Source organism: Monomorium pharaonis, chromosome 4 (assembly GCF_013373865.1).
Source record: "Monomorium pharaonis isolate MP-MQ-018 chromosome 4, ASM1337386v2, whole genome shotgun sequence".
In the NCBI taxonomy this organism is placed as follows: domain Eukaryota; kingdom Metazoa; phylum Arthropoda; class Insecta; order Hymenoptera; family Formicidae; genus Monomorium; species Monomorium pharaonis.
Window position 1 is genome coordinate 30,742,100 of NC_050470.1, and position 27,212 is coordinate 30,769,311.

At 42.7% G+C, this 27,212-nt stretch overlaps 1 protein-coding gene, 1 long non-coding RNA gene and 1 other non-coding gene across 7 annotated transcripts in view; 2 read left to right on the forward strand and 1 right to left on the reverse strand.

Annotated features, from left to right (window-relative positions):
• LOC105838910 overlaps nt 1-27,212 on the forward strand; it is a 71,633-nt gene that overhangs the window by 2,379 nt on the left and 42,042 nt on the right. For 3 of the 5 annotated variants that reach the window (XR_004963058.1, XR_004963056.1, XR_004963057.1), the window contains exon 4: nt 4,815-4,949. The exons of the other annotated variants lie outside the window; for them this stretch is intronic. This is a non-coding gene — a transcript (uncharacterized LOC105838910). The remainder of the gene's footprint in view (nt 1-4,814; nt 4,950-27,212) is intronic. 5 annotated transcript variants of the gene reach the window in all.
• LOC118645305 lies at nt 18,963-21,806 on the reverse strand. The gene is made up of 2 exons (XR_004963060.1): nt 21,762-21,806; nt 18,963-19,969 (listed from the first exon to the last, which is right to left on the reverse strand). It is a non-coding gene; the product is annotated as an uncharacterized LOC118645305 (long non-coding RNA).
• Nucleotides 21,664-27,072, forward strand: LOC105828677 (fork head domain-containing protein crocodile). The gene is made up of 2 exons (XM_012667150.3): nt 21,664-25,122; nt 26,164-27,072. Exons 1-2 carry the CDS (start codon nt 23,753-23,755, stop codon nt 26,288-26,290), a joined length of 1,497 nt encoding a protein of 498 aa, XP_012522604.1. The 5' UTR covers nt 21,664-23,752; the 3' UTR covers nt 26,291-27,072.

Below are 27,212 nucleotides of genomic sequence, written 5' to 3' on the forward strand. Positions count from 1 at the left end.
CAAAACATATATTTCTTTGGTTTTAATAAATTTTCTATAGATTTCTTTAAATGTAATAAAATTTATTAGAAACAAAGAAATGTATTGTATACTATATGCTTTGAAATAGTCGAACACAACGGTTTATTAAATTTAAAGAAATCTTTCTCTCTGTGTAGATAAATTTTAATGTGTAATCAGTTATACACATAATATTTTAATAATATTTGTATAATATAAGAATTCTTATAGAGAAAAAGGGGGAAAAATAGATGCAATTCTTATTTAACTTAGGTGTTTCAAAAACGATAATTTACTTGACTTCAATTTTATGATTTTGTAGATGTAGATTCATGTAGGTGTAGATTCATATAAATATATATATGAAATATCAGCATGAGATTTATTTTTAATTGATTATACTTTCACATGTCCGTATTCCCTTGTTATTATTTATAACAATTTTTCACACTATCTGGGAAAAAATATACGTTCGCTAAACGAACAATTATTCCTTCGAGAGTTTACGATTCTGCGTTTATTACACCGAGAAAAAAATATTGTTGATTTGACAAAATTTTTTAACTACATTAAAATTTTGCTAGTTGAAGAATTTATTCATTTAACTTAAACGCACAAATTTCAATTCAAGTATTTATATAGTTAATTGAAATATATAAATACTTGAATAGACAAAATTTAATTTTGTTGGAAAATTTCGTCAAATTAACAAAATCTTTTTTTCAGTGTACGTACAAAATGTACGCATGTTTCACTTCGTATCGTTACAGACGAGAGATCTCCTCGGAAGATGCATTTCGTGATCATTTCCACGCGCTGATAGAAATTCTGTATTCCTGGCGAACGCGTTTCCGAGCGGCGGTCCCGAAATCAATTTATCTCGCGATATCGCGAACGCACGTGACAATAACGACGGTGAGTGGCACCTGCAAACCGAGCGACGGACCGCGTGCATGCAGCGGGTTCTCCCGGCGCTGGACCTGCTGGAAAAACCGCTTTGCCGCTGATTATCCGTCCCGATGATAATTCCTCGCCGCGGAAGGATGAATGGAAATGGCGGTGGGCGCGGCGAGAGCGCGCGGATGAATGAACCGGCGTATACGCAGAAACGCGAGCGCGCGCGTCGTTGTTTTGGTTATTTTGGCAAACCTAACATAACACGGCTTGTTGTTTAACAAAATAATTGATTTTGTCGCCTCGTCTCCGTGCTGCCCTCCATCTCTCCCCCCCCTTCTCTTTTCTATCGTCTCCCCCTCCGTGCTTTCCCCTCGTCCTGGTCGCCGTCGTCGTTGCCGTCGCATTCTCCTCTCTTTCTTCGTTCTTCGCCTTCGTCAGTTCCCGTCCATCACTTATTCCCGCATCTCCCCTTCGTGTCTCTCCTTCTCTTTTTCTCTCATCGACGAGCACTTCTCCCTTTCGTTCCTCCCGAACGCGTCTAAGACACGCGTACGGGATACCGCGGTCGCTACTTAGCCGCCGTACGAAAACAAATTGTTCGATTCCGTTTGTTTGCCATCGCCGCTGCCGATGAAGATCTCGCGTGGATTAGTCCCCGTGAACAAGGGCCGGTCTTGGCGCCGTCGATACTTGGCGTCGCGTCATCCTTGTTCCACCACGCGTTCCTTGCCAGTCTTCACCATGTTCTGGACGTACCTCTCGCTTGGCATCTTTCAGCTTCTTCCGGGTATATTAATGAGGGAGTAGTAGCGAAGGCTCCGAGAACACTTTCGAGAACGCGCGAACAGTCGTGAATACGTGTAATTATAGTCGTCGTAATTATAGAAAAAGCGGCGTGCCGCGGTGACGATTTAAGCGAGAGCTGTCATCGCCCGGCGGCTTTTTCCTTTCCCCCCCTTTTTTTTCGCCGCGAATGTGTTTGCTTTAGTAAAAGCGAGCGAGAGAGTCGCGGCGTTAATACTAATTCGAGATTCAACCCCCGTGTCTCTCGAAGAGACCCTCCCGCCGGAGGAGGACACCGGCGCCGACGACTGACGACGTCCTCGAGTCGCTGCTCTAGCTTCCTCTTCACGTTTGTGTCCCCCGGGCCGGACGAAAAAAATGGAGGACGAGTACTCGCCTTTTGGAGCAAGAAAAATATTATTTCAGATACGTAGTAAATAGACGGGTTTAGAGAGGGACCGCGCACTCTTTTCGCCGTCGCTAATACAATTACAAATCGTGACGCGATTGCCACTTGTGCGACGGCCAATACAAACGCCATTACGAACGAATGATGGCGTAAAAATTACATCGATCCTCTGCGACCCGGCTGTTACGGTCTTAATACTCGCCATTAATTAGATATTATTCTTATTCAAGGAAATATCTTTGCTCGACAACTCGCGTCTTATTAAATGAGCTCGTTAAATATTCGAGCATCAATATTTACAAATTAGCCGAAACGTTTTGAGTGGTCCAGATACGGGGAATCTGGAGGGGAAACGAATTTTCAGTAGCCGGCGGTCGGGCGGCGGATTATCGCGTAAACGAAATCGATACGTTTGCGCAATACGGCCGTGCGTTTTCAGGAACGCGCGTGCGAGAGCGCCGAAAAATTAGGCATCGCTCTTCCGGATTGGAAGGAGGCCTTCTCTCTTTGTGCTTGAAATACACCCCGGGATCCCCGAACGAGCGGCATCTGTAATAACAAGGCCGTTCTTGCGGTCCACTCTCCCCTACGCTCGCGTGCGCGAGTTAGCGAGTACGCGGACGAATAAGCGCGCGATCGAGTTGGGGTTTCGAGTGTTCGATTAGCCGACCGAACATTACGCACTTAATGGAAGCGTCATTGCGGCGAAACCTCCTCGAGTCTTTCAAATTCCCTCGCGTGTGCTACGTAAACTACACGGAAAGGAATTAGGATCAATTCAACCAACAATCATCGTCTCAAGTGAGAATGTAAAATCTTTAAAATGTTTGATAATCTTATAAATTTTAGCAAAACATTATATTCTTTTTTTCCGTATTATAACGGTCATCTAAAGAGCACAATATGATTGTTTCAAGTAATAATAGTATTAAAAGATTTTGTTATCCTTTATCTAATACTGTTTTCTCTCAATTCTATTAAAAAATTATGGAATAATGGGAAACGATACAAAATTCTTTATGCAAGCAACTTGTGGCTATTCAAGATTAACAAATTCTTTGAAGATTTTGTGATCCTTGTGATCCTTGCTTATATAAGAGACAATGATTGTAAATTAGAAATTAATTTTTTTCTGTGTAATATAAACAAATCATTGAATTTAATCTAATATTGACAAATAAAATTGATTTAATAATTGTAAACGAATTAAAGTTTGAGATGTTGGATGGTATAAATTAGTTCTCTATCTTTCCTGTCCAGATGTATGAGATAAAAAAATTATGCATAAAATTTGTCTGCAACAATTCAAACTCAATTATTCTGCAAATCGTTTAAAGAATGTCTGAAATATCGTATCGGTATATACATAACAAGTATCCTAATAATATCCATCATAGGCGTGATTAATTTTGGTGTTCAACTTTTTAATTTCAGTATGAATTAATTTATATCACAGCATTCGATACTCCTTAAAAATAGCCCAGCTTTGAGACCTTTAACTTCTCAATCTCAGTGTCAATAAATTTTATATAATCGAGCACTGCATCCGCCCCAAGAATCGAGCAGATGTGAAACGAACTGTTGCCGAGTCAGCGACAACAAAACGTTACGTTTGCCGCGATTCTCTCGGTTCTCTTCCTCTCGTTGTGGAAAATAAATTTCTCTAGCGAGTGCATTTCTCAGCGCTTAATTCAATTCCGCGTTTGTGCTGTCTGTGCACAAGCTCGTCCGTTCGTCCGCTCGTTCGTCACACATGCGCGTCGCAAGTGCGCGAGTACTTAGCACCGCCGCGGCGGCGGCGGCGGCGGCGGCGGCGGCAGCAGCCCCACGGTCGATATGTGGTCACAATGAAGGGTGTGGCATTTGAGGACCAGAAGCTTCCTCGCTCTACCGTTCGCTTTATCCTACGATTGGCTGTTGCCAGGTGTCGAGAATGGCGGACCTTGGCGTCGATCCCCGGTTGAACACTGTTTTCGCACCCCGTCTATTCGGCGCATCCGGTTCCCGGTCGGACCGTGGGCTTCCTGCGAAACACGCGGGGTATCTTCTTTCCCAGAGGGTGTTTCGCGTAAGAAACGCAAGAAACTCACAGTTTCGTTCTCTCTGTCGGTCGCCGGTCTCTATGCCGCGCATTTGATTATAAATATTGTCGCGAAGTCTTCTGCGAAATTTTAATCGAGCCATTCTTGAATGTATAAGATTTTCTTTATAAAAGTCAAACTCGAGACAGATAGTATTGTTGCGATATCGCGAAATACACAATCGAACTTTTCATTCAAAGGCGAGTGAAAGTGGAAAGCTCGGATCTCTTCGCTAAAGGAATTTGTATTAATAACAAGGGGAAAATATTTCACGAACAGATTTTTCTGTCTACGTATAAGGGGTGTTATCTGCTCTTAAATTCCGGATTCGAAATGCACGATGTTGAAACGACACATTTCCATGTCATATTCGATTCATTAATTACTCTGCTACGCATAAATCAGATTATTTTAGTGTTGCAATTTGAATTTGCCAGAGCACAATATTTCACCGAAATTACATTATTTTAAATTTATCCTCGTTAATTATTCAACAAATGGAATGCTATTAATATTAACGTAAAGTACTTGAAACACCAAGGCTCGCTGTATTTGCGAAAATTTACGTTCGTGTCCCAAGCTCCCGCAAAAGTGCGATATTGGAAAATTTGAAGTCAAACCCTCTCTCCTTTTTTTTAAAATAGTTTCTTCTGCTTCCTCGGCAAAACGGATGGGTACTTCCGCGGTGCGTGGCATCTACTATTTTCATGGATACACGTGTCGCGGGTATTTTAGATCCGCGGTACATCGCGCACCGACGTTCGAGGAAGATTGATGAGGTAAGCTTACTACTAACTAACCAACTCGCTCGTACTACTGTCTGGCTGACTTTCCGCGGCCCAACTTTTCACGTTCTCTTTGCCGTCGTCGACAAATGATCGAAATTCCAAGAGGACGTTACATTTAATTGTAATTGATGTTAATGAGTTTCCGTTGCTCTGCTTGTTTCTCGCGTTATGGAAGCTATCAATCAAGCGAACCTTTTTTTAATCCTATAGTTCATGAATTCGGAAACATCTGACTCACACTTTTCGACCCGTAGTTTTCTAATTGTTCTGATTTGCAAAGTAAAGAATATGTGAATTTTTTGCTTTTGATAAACGTTCGTATATGCGGATATTAAATGTTTTTCTTATTACATTATTAATTACAGATTGTTATATAAAAGAAACAAAAATACGCGGATACTTTCTAAAGTATGATAATTAATATGAATTTGACGTACGTCGAATTAAATTGATATCATATATATCGGAATTATTTTCTTTTTATTCGTAATGGTAACAAATAATGAAGAATTAAAACATTTCTATTTATCAATGCGAGACGTAGATGATCGTTCATTTCGAAGACCAAATTCATCCGACTGTGGCAGTCACGTTCAATTTTAAATGCAACAAAATTTTCGCGTATTCGCATTGATGTGTCCTACTGCAAAGTCCTGCACTTTTCGGTGGTGCGAGTTGGGCCTGCACGCGTAAATTAGTTCGTCGATATTAGGTCTGGACGTGGACATGGATAAGCTAGTGAAGCATCACTCTGATTGAGGCCTCTGCGTCAAGCCGCAAAACCAGAGCCTCTCCTGGTACGGGGCGCGGGCCCGCCCGTCCGCTCGCGCGCGATGAAGAAACGCGGAGGTTATTCCTGGTTGAACAAACACTGGAATGGGTCGCGTGCGCCTCCCACATATTTATAGATTTTATCTCCCTTTGACTCTGCGTCTCGCGCCGTGCCGGCCCAGGCGTCCGCCTGCATACTCGCGCGCAGTACGAAAGAAACAAAGAAAAAAGACAGAAAGAGAGAGAGAGAGAGAGAGAGAGAGAGAGAGAGAGAGAGAGAGAAGAGAACGATGAGAGAGGTAAAAGAGCAAATGCAAGCCAGGTCGCGAAATATGCCATGATGATCTCGTAATGGGACAGTTATGAGCGGCCGCGGGACGAGCGCCGACATCGTCGTTTCGTTTCACGTCATCTCTCGCGAATATTGCGACGTCGGATTCGAGGATTCGCTCATTTGCCTCGATTGCGTCGATTCTGCTCTTTGCGTCCTCTTTCTCCGAAAAAACCCGACATGCTTTAACACGTGTGAATTGAAGCGAAAAGAGAAGTGAAGAAAAACGTCGGAGATAAAAAAATTGAATATATGTAACATGTGCCAAATATAAATTGGGCAAATTATTATTTTTGTTACACGGATTGAATAAAATAATTATATAAAAGTTTATATAAAGATAATCCAATCAAGACTGAATAATAAAAGAGAATTTAATAATAAAAAGGATAGAATATTAAAATTAAATTTAATTAGATAATTGCCGTTTTAATAGCAAATTTATAGACATGTAGTATAATATTGCGACAAGTTTAAATATTGGAAGCATAAAAATGTTGCATATATCTATTGTAGCGCTTGAAAAAAAAAATTAAATGGAAACAAAAAAATTTAGACTGAAAAATCAATATAATCGGAGCAAATGAAATGATAAACTAATCAAACCTGGCAACTTTCAGTACATTCGAAAATTTTATATCATTATTTGCGCCGTTTGACAACTAATTGCTAATTAAGTGAATGCACTGCGCGTTTTATTTCGTGACAATGAGAAGTACAACAATCGTAAAACGCTCGTAAAACGTCTGCGATAAATTTCCATAACAAGTGAAGAAATGAGATTAAATTATTCCGTTAATGTGGCGGGGGGTTTTAATTTTGATCAGAGCTCGGTAACGCGCGGTGCAAAAAACGCGGGAAACGGTTATCGGAAGTTGCCCAGGAACGTCGGTTTACGTAAGTGAACACTCGCAAAAGAAAAACACGGTCGTCGTGCAATTTGAAGAAAAATAAGGACGTACGCGCGGCTCCCAATTAAGCGTACATAGTCCACCATACGTAGTACGCTTGTATCCGGACAACCGCGACTCCGAGAGAATTCCGGATGAAAGGCAGACGAGAGAAAGGAAGGGAGAAAGAGAGGGAGGGGAAGAGAGAGAGAGAGAGAGAGAGAGAGAGAGAGAGAGAGAGAGAGAGAGAGAGAGAGAGAGACAAGATAAGAGAAGGAGAGGAGAAAGGTGCGAGGTGAGTCTTGAAACTTTTCACAGCTCAAAAACGACAAAACGTCGGCGACGTCAGCGTCAACGGCCCGCGCGAGAGATCCAGCGATTGTTCGATCGAAGAGGGGGAGGGGGTTGGTTGGCAGTGTTATTTTTATAATTCGCCGTAACCCCCGTACATTCCCTCGCCATGTCGACGTAGTGTTGTTTTTATTGGCCGCGTTTAGGGAACGGATAAAGGAGAAGCGCGAGAAAGAAAGAGAGAGAGAGAGAGAGAGATCGAATGAAAGGGACAGAAAAAGAGGGAGAGCGAGAGGAAGAGCAGGAGGTGAAATCGGGAGGGAGGGTTGCCGGTGGGAACGGGGTGTTGTTTCATCCCTCCCAGCAACCGTCTATTCTCTGCTCTACTATATTCCAGTCTAACTAAGCCGTCGCTAGGATAGGATAGGTAGAACTGGAGAAAGCGAGACCTAGAAGAGACTAGAGAACGAGAGAAAGAGAGGGAGAAGAGTCGGGGAACGGAAAGGGTGGGCGGTAGTGAAGAGGGTGGAAAAGAGACAGACAAATAGAGAGAGCCGGGGAAAGAAATAAGAGGAGCACGAGAGAGCAACGCGACAGGGGTTGACAATACCACAGTCACCCAATGTTATTCCAGCACGAATTCCCTTCTCTTCGTCTCCTTCCTTTTCATCCCCTCTCGCTTCTCCCTTCTCCTTTTCTTTTCTCTCTCTCTCTCTCTCTCTCTCTCTCTCTCTCTCTTTCTCTCTCCTTTCTCTTCATCTATATAGATATCCGTCGGCCCCATCCTCCTCCCCCGTGCATTTCGTGAGCCCGCCCGCAAAAGAAAACATTCCTCGTCTTTCGTCGCAATTATTGCTTTCCCGGATTTTCCATAGACGTGCGACGAGAGAAAACGGCTGGGGCAGGAGAGGGAGGAAAGAGAAAGCTATCATTTTGATTGTCGCGTTGATGTGCTGAAAGTCCAGTCGTCAGCCCACGTCGAGAATGTGTCAAATGCGCCCACAGAGGAATATGTTCAATATTGTATCTATAGACCTTCAGAAGTTTCGATTGGCTGATCAATATACGCATATATGTATATATTCTTGCTGCATCTGCTTTCGTGCATCTAATAAAAATTGCATTAATTTTTGCATTTTAATTTTTGCATTGCTATGAAGACGCTATTCTTTTATATAAAACCAAAAAAAACGATTTTTTTTTCACTTGAAAAATCAATGTTTAAAAGCAGTGCTTGCGAGCATTGGCAAAGCCTACAATTGCGTCAGACAATGTATTCCCGTCAATCTTCGTCAGTCCTCCTTCTTCAGTTTATCCGAGGAAAGTCGTACATCAGGTATACAGATGGTGACAATACTGACCGAAAAGCGTAACTCGTCCGGGATTCCGTATTTTCTTACGGCTGCAACGAAGCTTATAAGATACGTACGTCGCACCAGATACGCTCGAGGTGCTCGTATATCGAGGCTAAGAGCAATAACTGACCACTTTGGGATTCTGTGCGCTCTCCTATATGGCGCGAGGAGAATCCGAGGGTATCCCACGGGCAACCCTCGAATAATATTTTGATATCTCCCGAGGACTCCCCTCCCTGAACTTTTCTCTCCCGTCCTCAATGCGCCGCGTATCAGCGTGCGGTAGGAAATTATTTTTCGCACTACCTTTCGCTTGCTTCTACTTTCCCCTCCGTCTTCATCTAATTCTCTTCTTCGATTAACCCTTTAGGGCGCTAGAGTAGAATTTCATTTCCCTTTAATATTGTGTAACAGAAACAGGGAAAGTTTAGTGTATAGAGGAAGTGTATTATAAAAAGGACATATAAAATATGAGAAATATAAATAAAAAATATGAATATAAACTAAACAATAAATTCCACACGGAAAAGAAACAAATGTTAGTTTGCAGTTAGTTGCAACAACAAGAATCTGCGTGGTAATTAAATTAAATTTTATATAACTGAAGTTTAGTTAGTATACACAGATTTTTATTGTTACAACTTTTTTTTCATACAGATAAGTAAAATAAAAACTAGACTATTATTTATTAACCATCGGTTAAATTTTAGCGATTTGTAAAATCTTTTGAGTAAATTGCATTGTTAAAGTCACATTGTTAACAAATAGCATGTGAATTCTGTGAAAAATACCCCTTTTTATTTTTTATTCCGACTTTACCTGATATGTACTTAAAACATAAAGTAAGAGAAGGTGTCATCTTCTCTGCAAAGCAAGGACGTTGTGAAAGGTTCGATCCGAAGCAGGATTTTCTGACTTTAAACACGACGGCACAAAAACCCTAATAGGCCAATAATGGACCTGACCTAACTCATGAGACAACAGTTAACACCGCCAATGCGAAGTGTAGGTACAGGCAGGTAGTCAAGCAGGCGGGCAGGTAGGTAAGTAAGCAGGCAGGCGAGTAGTAGGCAGGTAGGCAGGTAGTAGGAACGACAGTACAGATACCGCATAAGTAACGCCTAAATGTTATCTCACTCGAGCCGACGGGATCGGTGCTTTCTTCGGGGCGTACGTATCCTCGCTCCTGGGAAGGAACGAGTTCGTCAAATATGTATGCGGATAAACACGCGGATGGTTGACAGAGATAATATTCCCGAGGTACGCGAGGGCGCGCATACACCTGCTGGCCCCGAAAAGGAGGAGACCTCGGTTGCGTCATATGAAAAAAAATGAGCACATGAATTTGCGAAGCACTGACGGTTTCCGGAGAGAGAAAGACGCCGAGAATTGCGGCGAGTTGTCTCTAGCGGTGTTACATCTTGTAGAAGAAATAAAAATGTGTTTGCGAATGTTACATAATTTTTTAACTATTTGCATTATTTCGATTTATCACGACATTTACATTAAACAATGTCAACGGTAATAATTTTGAAAGTCGCCAGTAATGATTTGAAATAAACGAGACGTTTTTAAGTCGACACAACTGGCAGATTTTATTAAATTTCGGGATTACATTTCAAAAATGGGGAGTACATTTGATGAAGTCAGTGATTTGGACAATTTTCGATCAGACGTTGATTCTGATGCCGAGCTTAATTGCATCGAAGCAAACGTTCTGCTTTGCGATGCGGATCAACCAATTCGAAACGCGATAATACACGCCGCACGTCTCTTATTGACGTGAACTTTTGTTGACAATGCTGCAAACGCCACGCATCCAAGGAGAGCTTTCCCTCCTTTCCCTTTACGCGTGACGTAAGCCCGCAACGTGGAACAGGTGCGTATCGGAGGTGAAGGATTTCTTTGTGCCGAAACGAATCGAGAAATCCTCCTCCTTTTACGTCGCAAATTCGAATATAATGCGGCGAGAGAGCGAGAATTCCGTGCCCCATTCGACGAATCTCGGACAAGAGACGCATTCCTGTCGAAGATTTCATATTATGACCCGGATCGTCGATTCCGCGATCGTTCGATTCGGTTCTCGAGCCCTCCGAGAGAACCATTTGGAAACGTTTTCACGGTTGGAACCGTAAGAAGACACGCGTGACGCGTATTTCTACAAACTTCGATCACGGTGGTCTACCCCTCGTCTTTCTCCAGCTAACGCAAAGATAATCCCGTCGATCATACCCGGATATATCTTCTATTTTTATTTCATAGTCAATGAGCACGCGCCTTTTTGCAGACTCACTGACTGCCACCGTAGCGATTTAATTCATCTAGGATAAATATGAGTAATAAAACATAAAGAGGTGCATTCTTTTTTTTTCTTTTTCTCAATACATTTTATTTTTCTCATATTAACGCATGGTTATAAAACCGATTTACTTTAATGACGTGGAAGGTAAAGTGTTTTTTTTTTCTTTTATTTATCTGCCTGTTTGCTCGACTATCCGTCTCTTTGTTAATCGCGAGGATTAAGCGTAATCCCGCAAACTGCCGGCGAAAATCTCCGCGACTGTAAAATAACGCGTCAATTGCCGAAAATTTGTGGCTGAATTACGCGCAGTTTGCGGCGTGCATGCCGAACTCGTAAAGTAGTCACCGCTGTGCGCTTGTTTCAGACGGACGATATGGAAAAGAATTCGGCGCCTAATTCGAGATGTTTATCCAAGCGCCATTTCGGTCCACCTTAATTCATACGGCCTGTTGTTGCAGCTTACCCAGCGTCAAATTTATTAAAATCGTTTATGGCTCTCTCTCTCTCTCTCTCTCTCTCTCTCTCTCTCTCTTTCGACCATGTTTCTTCGCCTTCTCTGCGCCTTTTTTTCTCTTTACATTTCTACTATCGGCTTTTATCCGATCAACACATACGAGTAGCCCTTAATGTCCGAAATATTATATTACTGCATGCAATATTTGTTTTTGTTAATAAAATAGTCCGAGTGATTAACTTCGAGAAAATTAATTTTCCACCGAAGTGAAATCGAACAGAAGAATAACTTGCAAAAAGCGAGCAAAACAGAGAATTTCCAACTTAAAGTTTTTTTTTTCTTTTTTTCTTTCTCGTAATTTTACAAAGCCAACATTTCCGTCGTGTCTCCGCTGAAAAACGTAATTACGCATTTTCCTTGTGAGCTTAATCGTTAAAGCCGGGTTCGAGCATTTAGAAACTTCAACGTCACATTAACGCCATACATTCAACAGGCCGAGTTTTTTTCACCCCATTATCCGATCCGGAGGCCTGGCTGACGTTCCGCATGTTTCCGACTTCTTTTTCGCTGCACGAGCGACTATCGTGATGCGTGTACATACGTAACGAACGAACGAGGATGAGATTTACTGGTCGACGACCGACGAGACTTCGTTTTCCGTCGGCGATGCGACGGATGCAAGCTGCAACTCGTCATCGGCGCGACTGGGAGAGGCGCTCTCCTGAAAGATGAGGAATTCCTTGCAGCTTTCCGTTCGCATTTGTAGATGGTATGTCGTTTTGCAACAGAATCGCGTTCGATCATTGTGTACTCGGGCTGAATAAGTTTCCTTCGCAATCTTTAATTGTACTGTGATTTGGGTTATTACTTTTGACATTTTCGATTATTCGAAGCTGCAAAAGTTTGAAAATTAACAGTCAAAGTAACAACCGTAGCACTAATTATTTTATTTTTATTTATTGTAATATAATTAACCAAAATCGTTACATTGGTAGTCTTTGTTCCGTCGAAGAACGGCGAACTAAATAGGAAATAATGCGGCAAAAGGGTGAACAAACGGGATCCGGCCTGTGAAATTGTCCGCTGCTCGAGAAATCGGGAGTGCATCCGATGTGCAAATCGGTTTAGCGTGAGCGCTTGTGCCGTCGCCCCCGTCGCTTTGCCCCGTCGACTCCCCCTGCCGTAAAACAACAACAGGCATCGTTTCCGCACGTCGCATTTTCAGCTCGACACCATTATCCGACCTGCCTCTGCGGCTGGCTTATTTCCGCATCGAATTACAAGCCGTCGAATATCGCGTTGTTACCAATTTAGCACTCGCGATTGATTTTTTCCCTTTCTTCTCTTTTACAATGACAATTTTACTTAATGCCGATGTCAGGTTGATTACGAATAGACTCGTTTCATATGCAGTATTTTGCACATTTTCTCTTTACGGAAAAAAAAACATATAATCCAAAGTCTTGTGCTTAAAGATATAATTTTAGGAAACACATATGTTCTTTTTTACGTACGCCAAGCTAAATATTTGATGTGAAGAGAATTAGGTTTAGAAAAATTGAGGATAAGGTGAGGAATTAGAGCAAGGAGATTCGAGGAAAAAAATAAAAAGTACGGAGGATAAAGTATGCTGGAGAGCAAAAGAAAAAGAAGGAGACAAGTTCTCTATAACGTTTTATTCTCAATAAACTTTAATATTTTTTCCGCGACATAAAATTTTTGAAAAAATACTTTGTGGTTGCTGACGATTGATGAACATGCGTCTATCTTACATGCATAGGAAGAAATTTGGGGATGGAATCTGTGGAATGTACCTGAAAATGCCCGAACCATTCTGGCGCCGATTATATGGTATATATATATATATATATATGAGCGATCGCATGAGGCGGCTACTTGGAAACGCATGTAACCGCGTGTGCACGCGAGTTTCTACCGCCGCGCTCTCCGCGTGCCGCACAAAAGATTTAGAGAAGTTGCGGCTGAACAAACACCGTCGGCGCAAGAGCACGTTCCACCCTTCGGCTTTTCCTGGTCCTAGCTGTGCCCGTTATATACGCGCGCAAATGTCCGCGTCGCTCTCCGCGTGCACGATAAGGCTCGTCTCCGAAGGCAGAGGGTCGTTCACGTTTGTCCGCCGGCCGTCGCCGGATAAGCGAAATATCGAGATTTCTGCGGATTTTAATTACAGATTTGTGTAATAGGTGATTTTTCATTTATTTCGTGAAGAAAATTCCGTTTGACTTTTAGAGCCAAGTAATTACAGCGATTTTTCAATTTGCGCGAAACGTTTTTGATATTTTGTATTCTTCGATTTCTACCGCAAGACAATTGGTATTTTCCAAGTTTTTGGGAATATATTTAGCTCTTTAGCATGCCGCGCGTACCGAAATCAAACAAAATTGTTATTTCCACGGACTAAATTATTCCGTAAAATAATACGCGTAAATTAAAAGCGAAATTTCTAGTGTGAAGCGCGCATGGGAAAAAAATCTTTAGCGACGATCGCATGGAATAAAAAAACGTGTCAATGGACGAGAACGGGTAATAAAAACATGGATGTGTGTTGATGACAAATAGCGAAATTAAAAGCCGATTCGGATGGACGATTTCGTATTTCGCTCGAGTGTTTCGGAAATGCGCGTTACCCTCTCCCCCTCCCATCTAATTTGCGAATGTTGAACAATTTTTTCACGCGCATTTAGCGACGCTACGGTAATATGCAATTGGTCGCATTTTGCAAGCTTGAGCTGCTCTCGACATTTTAACGCACGGTGCGAACGTGTCGATTGTTTTGTTAACTTTTACTTGTTTACGCCCACACCCTGTCACGTTTTTCGCACCATCGTCCAGGACGTGCATGAATTCATTGTGCGAGACGCATTTTACACTGCAGAATTTACTATTTGAATCTTGACTGTTTAAAAAAAATACATCAGCGCAGATTTTTAATATCAATCGCTTGCGCGCGATCGTTTTCGAAGTAATATAAATCAAAGTGAATTTCTCGTAATGAACTTTAAGTAAATAGAAGTTTAATAGACAAAAATGTGAGATCCCTTGCATCATCCGGACGGTTTGGTCAATAATCTGGAGAGATGATCCGTAAGATGGAGAGGAGCGAAAATTTGAGAATAGCATTAGGTGAGGCAGCTTGCATTGTACCGCAGACTGCATCTTCTCTTTCTCTCTCTCTCTCTCTTTCTTTTTCTCTATCTATCTATCTATCTATCTATCTATTTACCTATCTATCTATCTATCTATCTATCTATCTATCTATCTATCTATCTGTCTATCTATCTCTGTCTCTTTCTTCTTGCAATCAAGCTTCCTACGATCGAACGGATCAACGCAACAGTTCTCGCGACAGGTTCATCACGTATCGACGTCGCATCCTCCGTCGCGCGTGGCACGCTAATCGCGCGGATGCGGACGTGGACGCGGACCTCGTCAGCTCGTCACCTCGTCACGGTAGCACTGCCGTTTAGCTTCCGTTTCATTTGGTCGGAACACAGATCGGCTGTCTAAAAGACACGAAGCAACAGCCAAGACAAACCTTAAATGCTTGCTAACCAAACAGTCGGAATTAGCCGCGTTACGCCGCCCACGAGAGACGGAGAGGGAGAGAGAGAGAAAACTGGCGGTGCTTTCACCGTTTACTTCTCTCCACGGCTATTATCTCTGCTCGCTGCTCCTGCATCGCCGCGACCCTGCCCACCACTTTTCGATCCCCCGCGCTGTCAACCATAACGAAAGTCGGAGGCCGTTCCTGTGACTAGTTCCTTCGAAAACACCATACAAACCTGCTGCGCTGGTGAATGGACGTGCGTATTTGATGGGCCTTTTCGCTAACTATAATTTAACATCATTCGAATTCACTTCGATATAAGGAGTACAATGTTGTCCCGGATATTTGCAATATAATGTTAAGTCTAACCCGAAGGTGAACACCTACAGTATTTTTTGTTCATCCTAGCAACGAGAAAATAAAGTTTAGCAGTTTTCGTTACTGAAAGTTAAGAATCTGTACCTATTTTTTCTTAAACAATATCGATTATATACTTTTATAATAGGACTTTGAATACTCAACGTTGTCAAAGGTAACATCCCTAATACATAATGATCGTAAATGATGTATAGAACAGGACATTATGTGAAAAAATTACATGACTGTTCTCAGGTTGAAAAAAGTTGATCCACCAATTAGAAACGAAAGGAGAATAGCTAATCTTTTTAGTACAGGGGATTGCGAAGTCTCACGATCGGTCGGGGGGAAGAAAAAGAAACGAATTATCTCATTTGTTGATCGCTACAAAGTCGGGCTGATTAATATATATCCCTTGGAAAAAGGGATGCGAAATGGGGCACGTTGATGGCAATCGGAAGCGGCGGCAGTTAGAAACGCGCAAACTTTACTAGAGAGGAAACGGGATTTGAGTCGACGCCGCGCGCCGGTGGATTTATTTCTTTAAGCCAGACAATGAGGAAGGAAATGCGGCTGATACGTTTTCAAGAAAAATAAACGACTCGCGCGGTCGCTTCTCGAGAGAGGATAGGGACGGCAAGAGGGCACGAGGGAGGGGCCCGGATTGTGCGTCGCCGTTTGTTTTCGTCCTGAACGAGTCGGTCGCATTGTAACGTAACTAAGCTCGAATCAAAATATTAGCGACGTACCGTCTATCGTAAAAGGAGAGAAAGAGAGAGAGAGAGAGAGAGAGAGAGAGAGAGAGAGAGAGAGAGAGAGAGAGCACGCGACTTTAAGAATGAATGACGACCTAATGCCGCTACCATCCTCTCGAGCGTTCAATGCATGTACAATAGCCTGATGACGTAGCAATACGTCACGAGAGAAACAGAAACGACTGTCAATCTTTAAATCAATATTTTACTGTCGCTCTCTTATGACCTCCGGGAGAAGAAAAGATCGTGAAGTAATAAACACAATGAAATATATTAATGCACGATATTCGCGAAATCGAATCGAATCGACAACCGGAATCAATATCATACTCATGCGGGAGAATAATAGACCGCCGCCCGGTCCTCGCGTCATCTCGCGCGCCCGTTCTTTGGGGGATGCTGCGGCGGATTGATTCGCCGCATTATTACGTACGCGGCGGCGGTGAGGCGAAACTGCGCAACCCTATCTGTCGGTGCCAACCGCGGAGTATCACTGTGCGACGGCACATCCAGATAATCCCGCCCGGGCCGGGCCCCATTGATATGCTGATGGCGGGACTTGTCGCGTGAAATTGCCACCCGGTATGCATTGTTCGCTCGAATTCCGCCTCGCTCTCTCTCTCTCTCTCTCTCTTCCTCTCTTCGTGGAGCTCGGTACCCCTCACTTTCTGCCGTCGCCAGCGCTCAATCCTATCGGCGGTTCCGCAGGTTTCCTACGCTTTTAACGGCAAGAGAGATTCTCCATTCCCGAGCTGACGAGAGTGTCGCGACGGAAATCCATCTCTGAGAGACGAGAGAGAATCCCTCCCCGAATCGCTGAAACGTGAATCGCTCTCCGCGTATCTTGAAACCCAATCGCGACGGAATGAATATCCCTTGGATACGTGCGAGTTCGTAGAATCGCTCTCGCGATTTTTAATTCGGGTCGCGGACCAATTGCGAGACCAGTTACGAGGCAAGAGGCCTTTCGGGACAAGGCTGGATGGTCGAATCGGCGACGGAGGTCGAATTTGGTTACGAGCGACGGTTTCGGCAGACCGAGGGCGAAGGATCGGTTGCGTCGGCTAGATTTTCTTTTTCCCTCTCAGAAGCGGCTTGAGAAATAGCAGGCGTTGCGCGGAACGCCTCGGTGTTTGTTATCTTTATGCGAGATCGCATCGCGGCATTCGGTCGCGGCCGAAACTCGCGATGGAAACCCGCGTGCGGGCGAGCGTAAACCGACCGGATTGTGCATCGCGCTTGAGACACGGTGCAGAGATTCAGTGCGCGATGCGGGATGCGGCATGGATAAACAAGCGCGGAGGCGCACGCGAAAATTCAGAGGTTCGCGAATCGCAGCAGGCTACTTTGATTCGATTCGCGCGTATTCCTCGGTAATAAACGGTATCGTGTTTACTCATTATTCACGTGAAAATCCACCCGCTCTTGCGCGCGAATATTTTAACGGGGCCAATGACGAGCGAATCCCCGGATTTGGAGAAACTATATAGATCGACTACTTGGGGAGTCGGCTCCCCAAAAGCGCGAAGGAGGAAGGAGGACGCGCAATGAATTGCAGTAATTAGAGATTAATAGTGTCTGTTAATTTTCTTTCGCCTCATCGGTTCGTTTGGGCGGATCCTGAAAATTAGGCACCGGAAACGGTGCAGTGCATCAGAGCGGCGCGCTTCTTCTTATCTCGTTTTCGAGCCCTCCGTCTTACCCCGAGTCCCTTTTTCCATGATGGCGGGCGCCATTTTCCCAACGTCGAATACCGCCGGACGGAGCGGGCGTGAGTATTGGTTTACACTCGGCTCCGTGGGTTCGAAGGTCCCGGGGAATTAAATTTCACCGGGTTATGTAAACACCGCCGCCGTTGACCGAGACGAGAAACATACGGAATCCGAACGGAATACGAGTGTTCTCTTCGAGTTAATCGGATCGCGCGCGATGCGCTTCTTCTTCGAGCGGATGGAGCCGCTCGCGTGAGCGGGAGCAAGAGTGTTCGAAAGAAAAAAAAAAGGAAGGTATATTTTATATCGGCAGAATTAAATTTGGAAATTGAAACGGTCATTTCAGAGTCGCTCTTACATTTTCTTCTAATTTATTTGTAATTAATATTAAATATTAAATATCTTGCTGGAAACACATGCAACAATAATATCGGAGACATTAATATTTGAAAGTTTGAAAGTAGAGTGTTTTCGCTCGCGAAATATCTCGCGTAGAAACTTACGCGTCTGCAGAGGCACGGAGAAAGTTACAAGGATAAAATATTGATGCAGGTAGGAGTTACGGGAAAACACGCGAGAGGCTTGTCAAGCAACACGCGAGACAATAAACGCCGCGCAATCCGCAGCAGATGCGAATTATTTGCGCAAAATACCGATAACGTTAGTCGACGCTATTTATAACTTCTCGTGTGCGTCACGCACTGTACTTTCTTTTGCAGAAAATTACGACCGTTCGATAGAACGATAACGGCGACGTCATACCGAAATAAGAAGTTTATTGTTTCTGGACGAAAAAGCAGGGTGGGCTTAGAGGGGGCACCGACGTTCATATCGCTCAGAATCCGGTCGCGTGGGATAGGTCAAGAGGCGTCGTTTATTTTGAAAAGTTTTGAAATTTTCCAAACACGTCCGCGCGCGGTGCACTACAAGGAAAATATTTTGCAGCGGCGGTGCGAGTCAAAATACAAAGCGTCCCGAAAAATCTTAAGACGCGTAAAATGTGTGTCGCTGGCGATATTTACGATTACGTTTAAACAAACCGTATCTTTTTGTATTTATCGTGTGCCCATGTCCTCTCGAGAGCTTTAAATTTCAATGAATTTTTTTCTAACGAGATATCTAACAGATGCAATTATTCAAAGAAAGAGGCATTTCTAAAATCACGCAGAGAAACATTGTGTGCAATTCACGAGATTACGTTTTATAAATTTAATGATATTTTGGGTGTCGCGGAGTCTGGCTTCGATGACGGTACCACGACAGAGAGAAAGCCGATAATTATTTCAATAATTAATTTTAGTTCCGCCCGTTTAATCGATTTCGGCCCCCGGGGCGATAACAAATATGCAAATCGCTCGTGTACGCCCTACGTCGAATCGATGCTGATCCCGATTACGAACAAACTCCGCTTCATGAAGCGATCTTATTAAGTTTAACGTCGACTAAGTAAATCCGGCCTTCTCAAGTAGCTGCAGATATATTCTGATCGATGATTGGCCATGATGTATTGAATTTTAATGAACTGCAAATTTAGTTGCGACTGATTAGTTCAAGAAACTGTCAAACAATACGTAAACGGTGGATCTTTTTTATATCTTTATTCTTTCTTTTCTTTGCACATAATATTACAACATATTTTCTTCAACATATCGCTCTTTTGTATTCTTTTCGACGGATAATTTATTGTCCTTTATGATTTGTAATAGCAATGAATTTCTAAATTTTTGTTGACGTTAAACATTTTTGAAAATTTTACGAAAAACTAAAATTTTTTAGCAAAATTCTCTTATGTTTGAGAGAAAAATGAAAACAATTGCCATATTCTCTGAATATGTGTATTATATAAGACAGTGAATTTTGTATTTATCGAGGAGATTATAGATGCGGGAGCACGTCGTCCCGTCGGTGCGGAATCCTAGATAGAACGCAAGCAAAAGACAATTAAACTTTTGCCACAAGTTTCAAGAGCGTTTTGCATCTTGGTTTTGCGGTAGTTAGCCCGAGGGCGAGGAAAAGAGAGATCGCGTGGGTCTCTTTTAGAGCGAAGGTGGTGGAATGCCTACAGCGCTCACTTGTCGTTCCATTTAAATGAAAATTAGCCACCTGGTCGTCTGATAGAGGCGATGATCAATTTGATCCTAGCGCGCGTTTCAAGAAGATATCAGCGATCGGAAAGTTGTCGCTTTTCGTGCATTTTTTGTGTACATTGCAACGAGAAATCGTAACTGAAACAAAATTACAAAGTTTCTAAGTCGTGTACAAAGAATATTCTATATTTGAAATTATTTTATTAATCGGTTCGTTTATGAAACGTTTATCAATTAAAATTTTAATGATAATTATTTTTATGTATAAAGAAAATAAAAATTTTTTTTTTCAATGAAAATTTGGTACAACCTTAGATACTGATGCTTAAAGATGTGTATAAAAATATCAAAGATTTATATCGTGCATATGCTTTATAAATTGTATTTTAATTTATTTTTTCTTGTCAATAATAAAGAATAAGAGAATGCTTATATCGTCGATAACAACTGGTCAAAAATATTTTATTAAAAAATTATCTTTTCTTAATTTATTAAGATGTTTTAAGGACCTGAAATTTGAGTCAAAACGTTGTGCAATTTCTTAATAAAAAAATTTTTGGCTAGTTGTTAACGAAGCATTCTCTTATTTTTTTATACACTGAAAAAAAAAGTAATTGATTCAACAAAACGTTTAGTTGCGGGTTGCCAACAAAAGATATACTTAATATAATAATATTTGCTGTTAATATAAGTGCAATAATGTTGATTGAATTATGTATTTATATTGCAATACCATATATTTGTTGTATTGGATATATCTTTTGTTGGCAGCCCGCAACTAAAAAATTTTGTTGTGAATTAATTACTTTTTTGCTCAGTGTATATTTTATAAAGGCATACACATAGATCTGACTTTTTTATGTACTCGTGCTATTTTTCTCAATTTGCATTATTAAAATTATATACGTAATGTAAAAGGTATAAAGAAAATTAAGTATGTTAAGTCAATCGTTTTCGACGGTGAACTTGTTCTCGGCTTGCACAACTTGATTTCGGTAACAAGCACTGTATTTGCGTCGAATCAATTTAAATAGCGAAAAGTGGAGCGTCTGGAAGGATCGAAGGTATTTTGAGAACCTGGATAGCGCGATTCGCGAACATGAAGGCGGAAACTTGGCGGCGAGAAATGGAGGGTGGCGACGTGTCCTGTCGAGTGTTTTCGCAAGACGGGAGTCGAACCCTTGGAAAAACAGACGCTAAATTGAAAGTGTCGTGCTGCAAGAACGCGAGGCTGTCTCTTTTCCATCTATCCATGTGACATTATCGTCCTCTACGAGTTTCTTAGTCGCATAAATTTGCAAATTATATGATATTTAGCGTCGCTGAGCATTGCTTCAATATATAAAATAAATTATTAAAATCGGTGTTTTTAAAAAGAATAAACTTACTTTTCTTCAATAATTAAGACATTCAAAGTTACTTTACAGTTATGAAGTATAAGAAAATTTATATTGTTGATTTAAAATTTTTGTAATCAATTAAAATGAAAGATAGATTGTGCTGATTACGTGGTTTACGGTATTTTACACTTAAAAGAATTTCAAAGTTAAATTATTTTTTAACTGAAACATTTAACAACTTTAGGTATAATTCCGTATCTACGCACGCGTAGCCGTTTGACGCTAAATTGATTCTTTTATTCATATATCGTACACGGAGAGAATTTTCTCTCAAAATTTACCCTTAAAATCTGATAATTGTGAAATAATATGTAACGTCGAGGAATTTTACTATATTTTTAAATAAAATTTACCAAAAGTATAGTGAAATTTACTATGTTTTTAGTACAATTTACTGAAAGTAAATTTTACTAAAAAGTATAGTAAAATTCCTCGAGGTCACACATTGTTCCACAATTACCAGATTTTGAGGGTAAATTTTAAGAGAAAATTCTCTCCGTGTACACACACGAAATTCACACAAGTGTTACCTGAAACTGAAAAGAAAAATTTTCTCGAAAATACGAAATATGAATATTAGATCGCTATGTCTTAATTTTTAATCCTCTCGATCCTTTATCCATGAAGCACTTCTGCAGAACTGCGAGCTGTATCATGTAACAAAGCATAAAAATATTTCACAATCGACGCATCTCACAAGTAACGCCGTCAATTAAATTTTTGAATTTAACCTGATTTCGCCGTCGATGTTTTTAAAAAGAAAAAAGAACTTGAGAATTCCGCAGATAACGGAGATAAGTGTCTCCGTTACGCGATGACTTTTCGTCTCCTTTTAAAGGCGCGCGCTATGAAATCTCAATCACACGGCCGTCCAAGACCATTCTTGTCACTGTCACCCTAAATTATCCTTGACACTTGCTCAACCTCTGGCCGAGGCGCACCGCGCGCATGCAACTATCACTCGCTTCCGCTTTTTCCGCTCTTCCGGGCAAGGTCCACCGAGATCACCACCTTAATCCTCGTGCTGGTTGTCCGCTCGTTGGTATCCGCGAAAAGTATCCGACGGTCGATGGCCGCGGAAAAATTCCGCATCGCGGCGTGCGGCACGACCGGTCACGGCCCTCCGGAGCCCTTGCGCGAGGTGACGAGGGCGTGACCACGAGAGCGACTACGGCGTCAGTTATTGGCAGACTCTTGCCAGGGCGGTCGCACGCGGTGGCGTTCACCGCTCCGAGCGCATTGGTCGCACGATGTGGGCAGGGCCACGCGCGGCTCCGGAGCCTCACGTGGCCAATGGCGTGCCGTGACGTGAAGGGTAACCTCGTGATTTTTCGAAGGCGCACGAACGGCGCAGCCGTTCTCCGGCCGCGCCGAGTACTCCGATCCGCGCGCGACGCCGAGCTCCCAGTGTGTTTTTACTCGGGGTTGAGTAAACTCCGGCCTGTTGTGTATCATAATACCGTGGCGTGCACACGCGGGTGCTAACGGGGTTAGCGTGCGTCCTCGCGCTGGCGGCCGAGTCGCGCACTGTTCAACTGAATGCACCTTCGCCTCCTGCCTTCACCGCGGCCTCGCACACCCGTCTTCCGTCTTCCGTGTCTAAGACGAGATTCCCGGGATACGGTCAACAAAATACTATCACGGAGCAGCGGGGCGCGCCGTAGACTCCATAAACGAACGACGCGGCCTTTTTCGGGATACCCGTATGTGATCGTTCATTAGAGAACGATCGATCGGCTATCGTAGATACTTTGAATCTCGTGGTTTGATCAGCCGTATAGTGACAGCGCTCCGAGTCGAGCTCGAAACGACGAATTAGTGTTAGTGTGAACGTGACGTGAATTTTGTCACAGCTATGATCTGCGAAAATATAACGACCGATTAAAAAAAAACAAAACAAAGACAACTATATCGGTAAACAATATTTAATTGCTGCCAAGTAAGTGAGGAGAATATAAGTGGAATTGATATCGCAAGAAGAAGATTCGACGATAATGCAGAATAAATGTAGAAATTTCGTAGAACAGTAGCGGCACTCTTAGGCTATAAATTTTAACGTTTCAACATATTATTTATATTTTTTAAAAGATAACGATTATATAAATTTATTCGAGAAGTGAATTGTGAGGGAAAGTTACAAAAGTGGCTTACTGATTACAAGACAAGAAAACATATGATTGCTTAAAGGTTAAATCAGAATTTTCAGCGAGAATAATTTACGGCGAAAGGTGATGTGGATAATGGAATAGAAATCAAAAGACTGCATTTAAACTAAATTGAAAATTTTTAACACACAAGTGTCACTTTCCAATATAAAAATCAAGAAATTAGTTGTGCGAATCGGACACTAACGAGCGATTTTGAAAGGCATGTGTGTCACGAGATCCATACATCCGGAAGATCAGTGATACGGGACAATCGTCGAGAGGACAATTATATCCCGTTCATTCCGATCGGAACGTAAGTGTTTCGATCGCGATAATCGTCCGTGGTGCATCGTAGCGAGAGCGGGTGCGCGAAGATGCACACGCTCTTTGGCGAGCAGAATGCGTACTATCGGCACGCGGCGACGGTGCCGATGGGCATGGGCGCGCCGTCGTATCCGGCAGTGGGTGCACCTGGGAGCTACTACGAGCAATATCGATACGGGGGCTACGCGGCGCCCACGGGATACCCGGTGTCGGGTATCGGCCAGCAGCACATCCATCACGCCGGCAAGGACATGGTGAAGCCACCGTATTCGTACATCGCGCTGATTGCAATGGCCATCCAGAACGCGCCCGACAAAAAGATCACGCTGAATGGCATCTATCAGTTCATCATGGACCGTTTCCCGTATTATCGCGAGAACAAGCAGGGCTGGCAGAACTCGATCCGACACAATCTCAGCCTGAACGAGTGCTTCGTGAAAGTGCCGCGGGACGACAAGAAACCTGGCAAAGGCAGCTATTGGTCGCTAGATCCGGACAGTTACAATATGTTCGACAATGGTTCTTATCTGAGACGTCGCAGACGTTTCAAGAAGAAGGACGCGCTAAAGGAGAAGGAAGAGGCGATGAAACGGCAGGGCATTCTACCGGAGAAGCGACAAGAGGATACCAAGTCCGGCAGCAGTCAAGTCACGTTGCAGCCGCCTCCGTCGGACACTCCGACGAAGAAGCTGAGCGCTCTGGAGGCTGCCACCGGTCTGTGCAAGCCCAAGCGGGAACCGACGAACGACAATCATTGCATGGCGGTGGCGACGGCCGCGGCTGTAGCGGTTCAGGCCAGCAAATACGGTCTGCACAGCCCGATACAGGAGGACAAGACGACGACGGCGACGGTCGCGGTGCCCGGTCAGAGTGTGATCCAGACCGCTCTAGGTCATCAGGTGCACCAGGCGCATCAGGTGCACCAGGAGTCGATCCAGGACGTTTCGATGGCCGGCTTGGATCCGACCAGCTTCAGCGTCGACGCGCTAATGACGACTCGAGAGAACAGCGCCGCCGGCTTGATGACGCGCGACAATCAGCATCACACGCACCATCCACACGGACTCCAGCATCCGCACTCGATCATGAGCAGCAGAGAGTCGATGGGCAGCGGCAGCAGGGACCTCTCGTCCGCCGGCACAACCACGACCACCACGACGGCCGCGGTGGCGGCGATGATGGCCACCAGCGGCTACGGGCACACCAGTACCGTTTCCAGGGGCAACGCCTCGCCACCCGGCACCATGTACACACCGTACTGCGCACCGACGGCAGCCGGATACGCCATCATGGACCACGAGTACAACACGGCGCGGAATCACGCGAGTAACGCCGTGGGTCACTCGCAATGGTATCAGGACGCCAGTCCCGAAACGGCCATCTATCAGGACACTCAATCCCCGAGCTGTCAGCTTTACAGGTACGACTATCAAAATGAGTACCAGAACGAGTACCTGGAGTATTTTCTGTCATTTGAGAAAACCTCGTCCCGAGATCCCGATTCGACGACGGAAGTTTTGTACAATACACTTGGCAAAAATTGCTCTTCCACAGAGAAACGAGAGAGGACGAACATTAGCTATATATATAAAGAATATAATCCGAACGTTAATTTTTATACCGACACGCGATTTTACGGTAAATAATAGAAATTGTTTTCGTATAACAAAAACTATTGTATGAAAATATGAAATTTTATTATGGCACTCTTCGTATCGACGGCACTCCTATTGCATTAAAAATTGCCGTATGGATTTACCTCATTACACATTTTGTCTAAATTGTACAGGATTGTATTTTTATACATACAAAAAAGAATAACTATTATAAACGAGTAATAGTATATATACAAGAGCAATAAGCAGTAGAGAATGCTGTACAACAGATAAAACTATTAATTTGATATCCAACTGAAGTAATAAGCATAAATAATACAAGCTGTAATAACATGGTATATAATAGTTAAGTATACAATCTATTGTGTTACAGTTCAGTGAATTATGAGATTTTTTACACAACAACTCTAAGAAAAATCTTACAGAGTTTTAAAATCTTACGGAACACGGTTATCAATAAATTAATAAATTTCTACTAATATGCATTTTTTAATTGATCGATAGTCGGAATTTCATAAAATGCTTGCTGAAACATTACATATGTGTCATTTAATATAAAATTTAAAATAATGAATAGCTAAATAAAAATGTGAACGATAAAGTTTCTCAATCCATTTATGCAATGAGAATTTGGCTTTATTTAAACACGTCATACAATATTTTATTATTATGGCAAGAAACATTTTAACACAATTCTCCGGACGGACGACACATTAATACAGGAAAAATTACAGCAATATTACCGGCAATAAAGGAGTGTCAGATTTATTGAAATTATTAGATAAACAATAGATAAAATTATAGAAGAGCTGAGTCTTCAGAACACGATCTAATGTATATCGCAGGTCCAGCCCACCGACGCCGCTTTCGACGGGCGCGGCGCCGTCCCCGCCGTTGTACCACAGATATTATCAAGACTGTAACGCCGTCAACACCAGCGGCAATCTACCGATAACGTTGCAGAAGTACTGAGAATATCGGAATTCAAGGTCCCACCAGCGGAACCTTGAAGAGCACCACGGCGAACACTATGATCCGAGCTTGGTTTATGTGAAGCAAGAGTGGATACCCACGACAGATGAGCTCGCCAAGGAATGGAACTAGAAGGCTCGTAACGAGCTCTGGTAAAAATCGTAAATTTCTGGCTTTCTATATCGGATCCTCGTAGAATCGTCGACAGGCACGTAGGTGATTAGCTAATGCAACGATTAGAATAATAAATCGTGAATGTCTCGTCGTTAATTGACGAGCGGCTCTCGGGCTAAAACTCGTAATGATTTCTACTGGAATCTCCTCGTGGAAGTACATTGAACGGACATCATTGTAACATTTGTAACACTCTTCATTTAGTTCGCGAAACACATTTGTGGTAGACTTTTGTAAACGTCGATAAATTGAAGCGTTGAACAAGACTAAAAGGAATTGGCAAAGAGAGAAAATTTGGAGAAAAGAATCTTCAAATTTGCTTCGAAGATTTCTCAGAGTAATTGAAACCCATAATCCGTAACATACATTAAAACATGCGTATACGAGAAACGAAACACAATTTTGAAATAAATATTAAACTTTGAGATACACTATTATAAAAGTTAAAGAAGGCTAACGACAGGCAGGACGCAGAAATCAGTGTGCGAAGAAGAAGAAACTCAAACCGCAAAATCAATTGAACAACTGACGGTTTTATTATGTTACAAACAAACATCTTGATCTCTAAATCGGACTTTATTTCCTTAGTAAAATAGAGTTTAAAGTGCTAAAAGAAAAAAAAAACACGTTTTCAATCGCACATGTAATTTTGCTCAAATGTAAAACTACCCTCGGTCAAATCCGTGAATTTCTTCGTCTTCGCGCTCTGAGAAAGGATTCGCCGGATTTCAGCAGCATTGTAAAACTC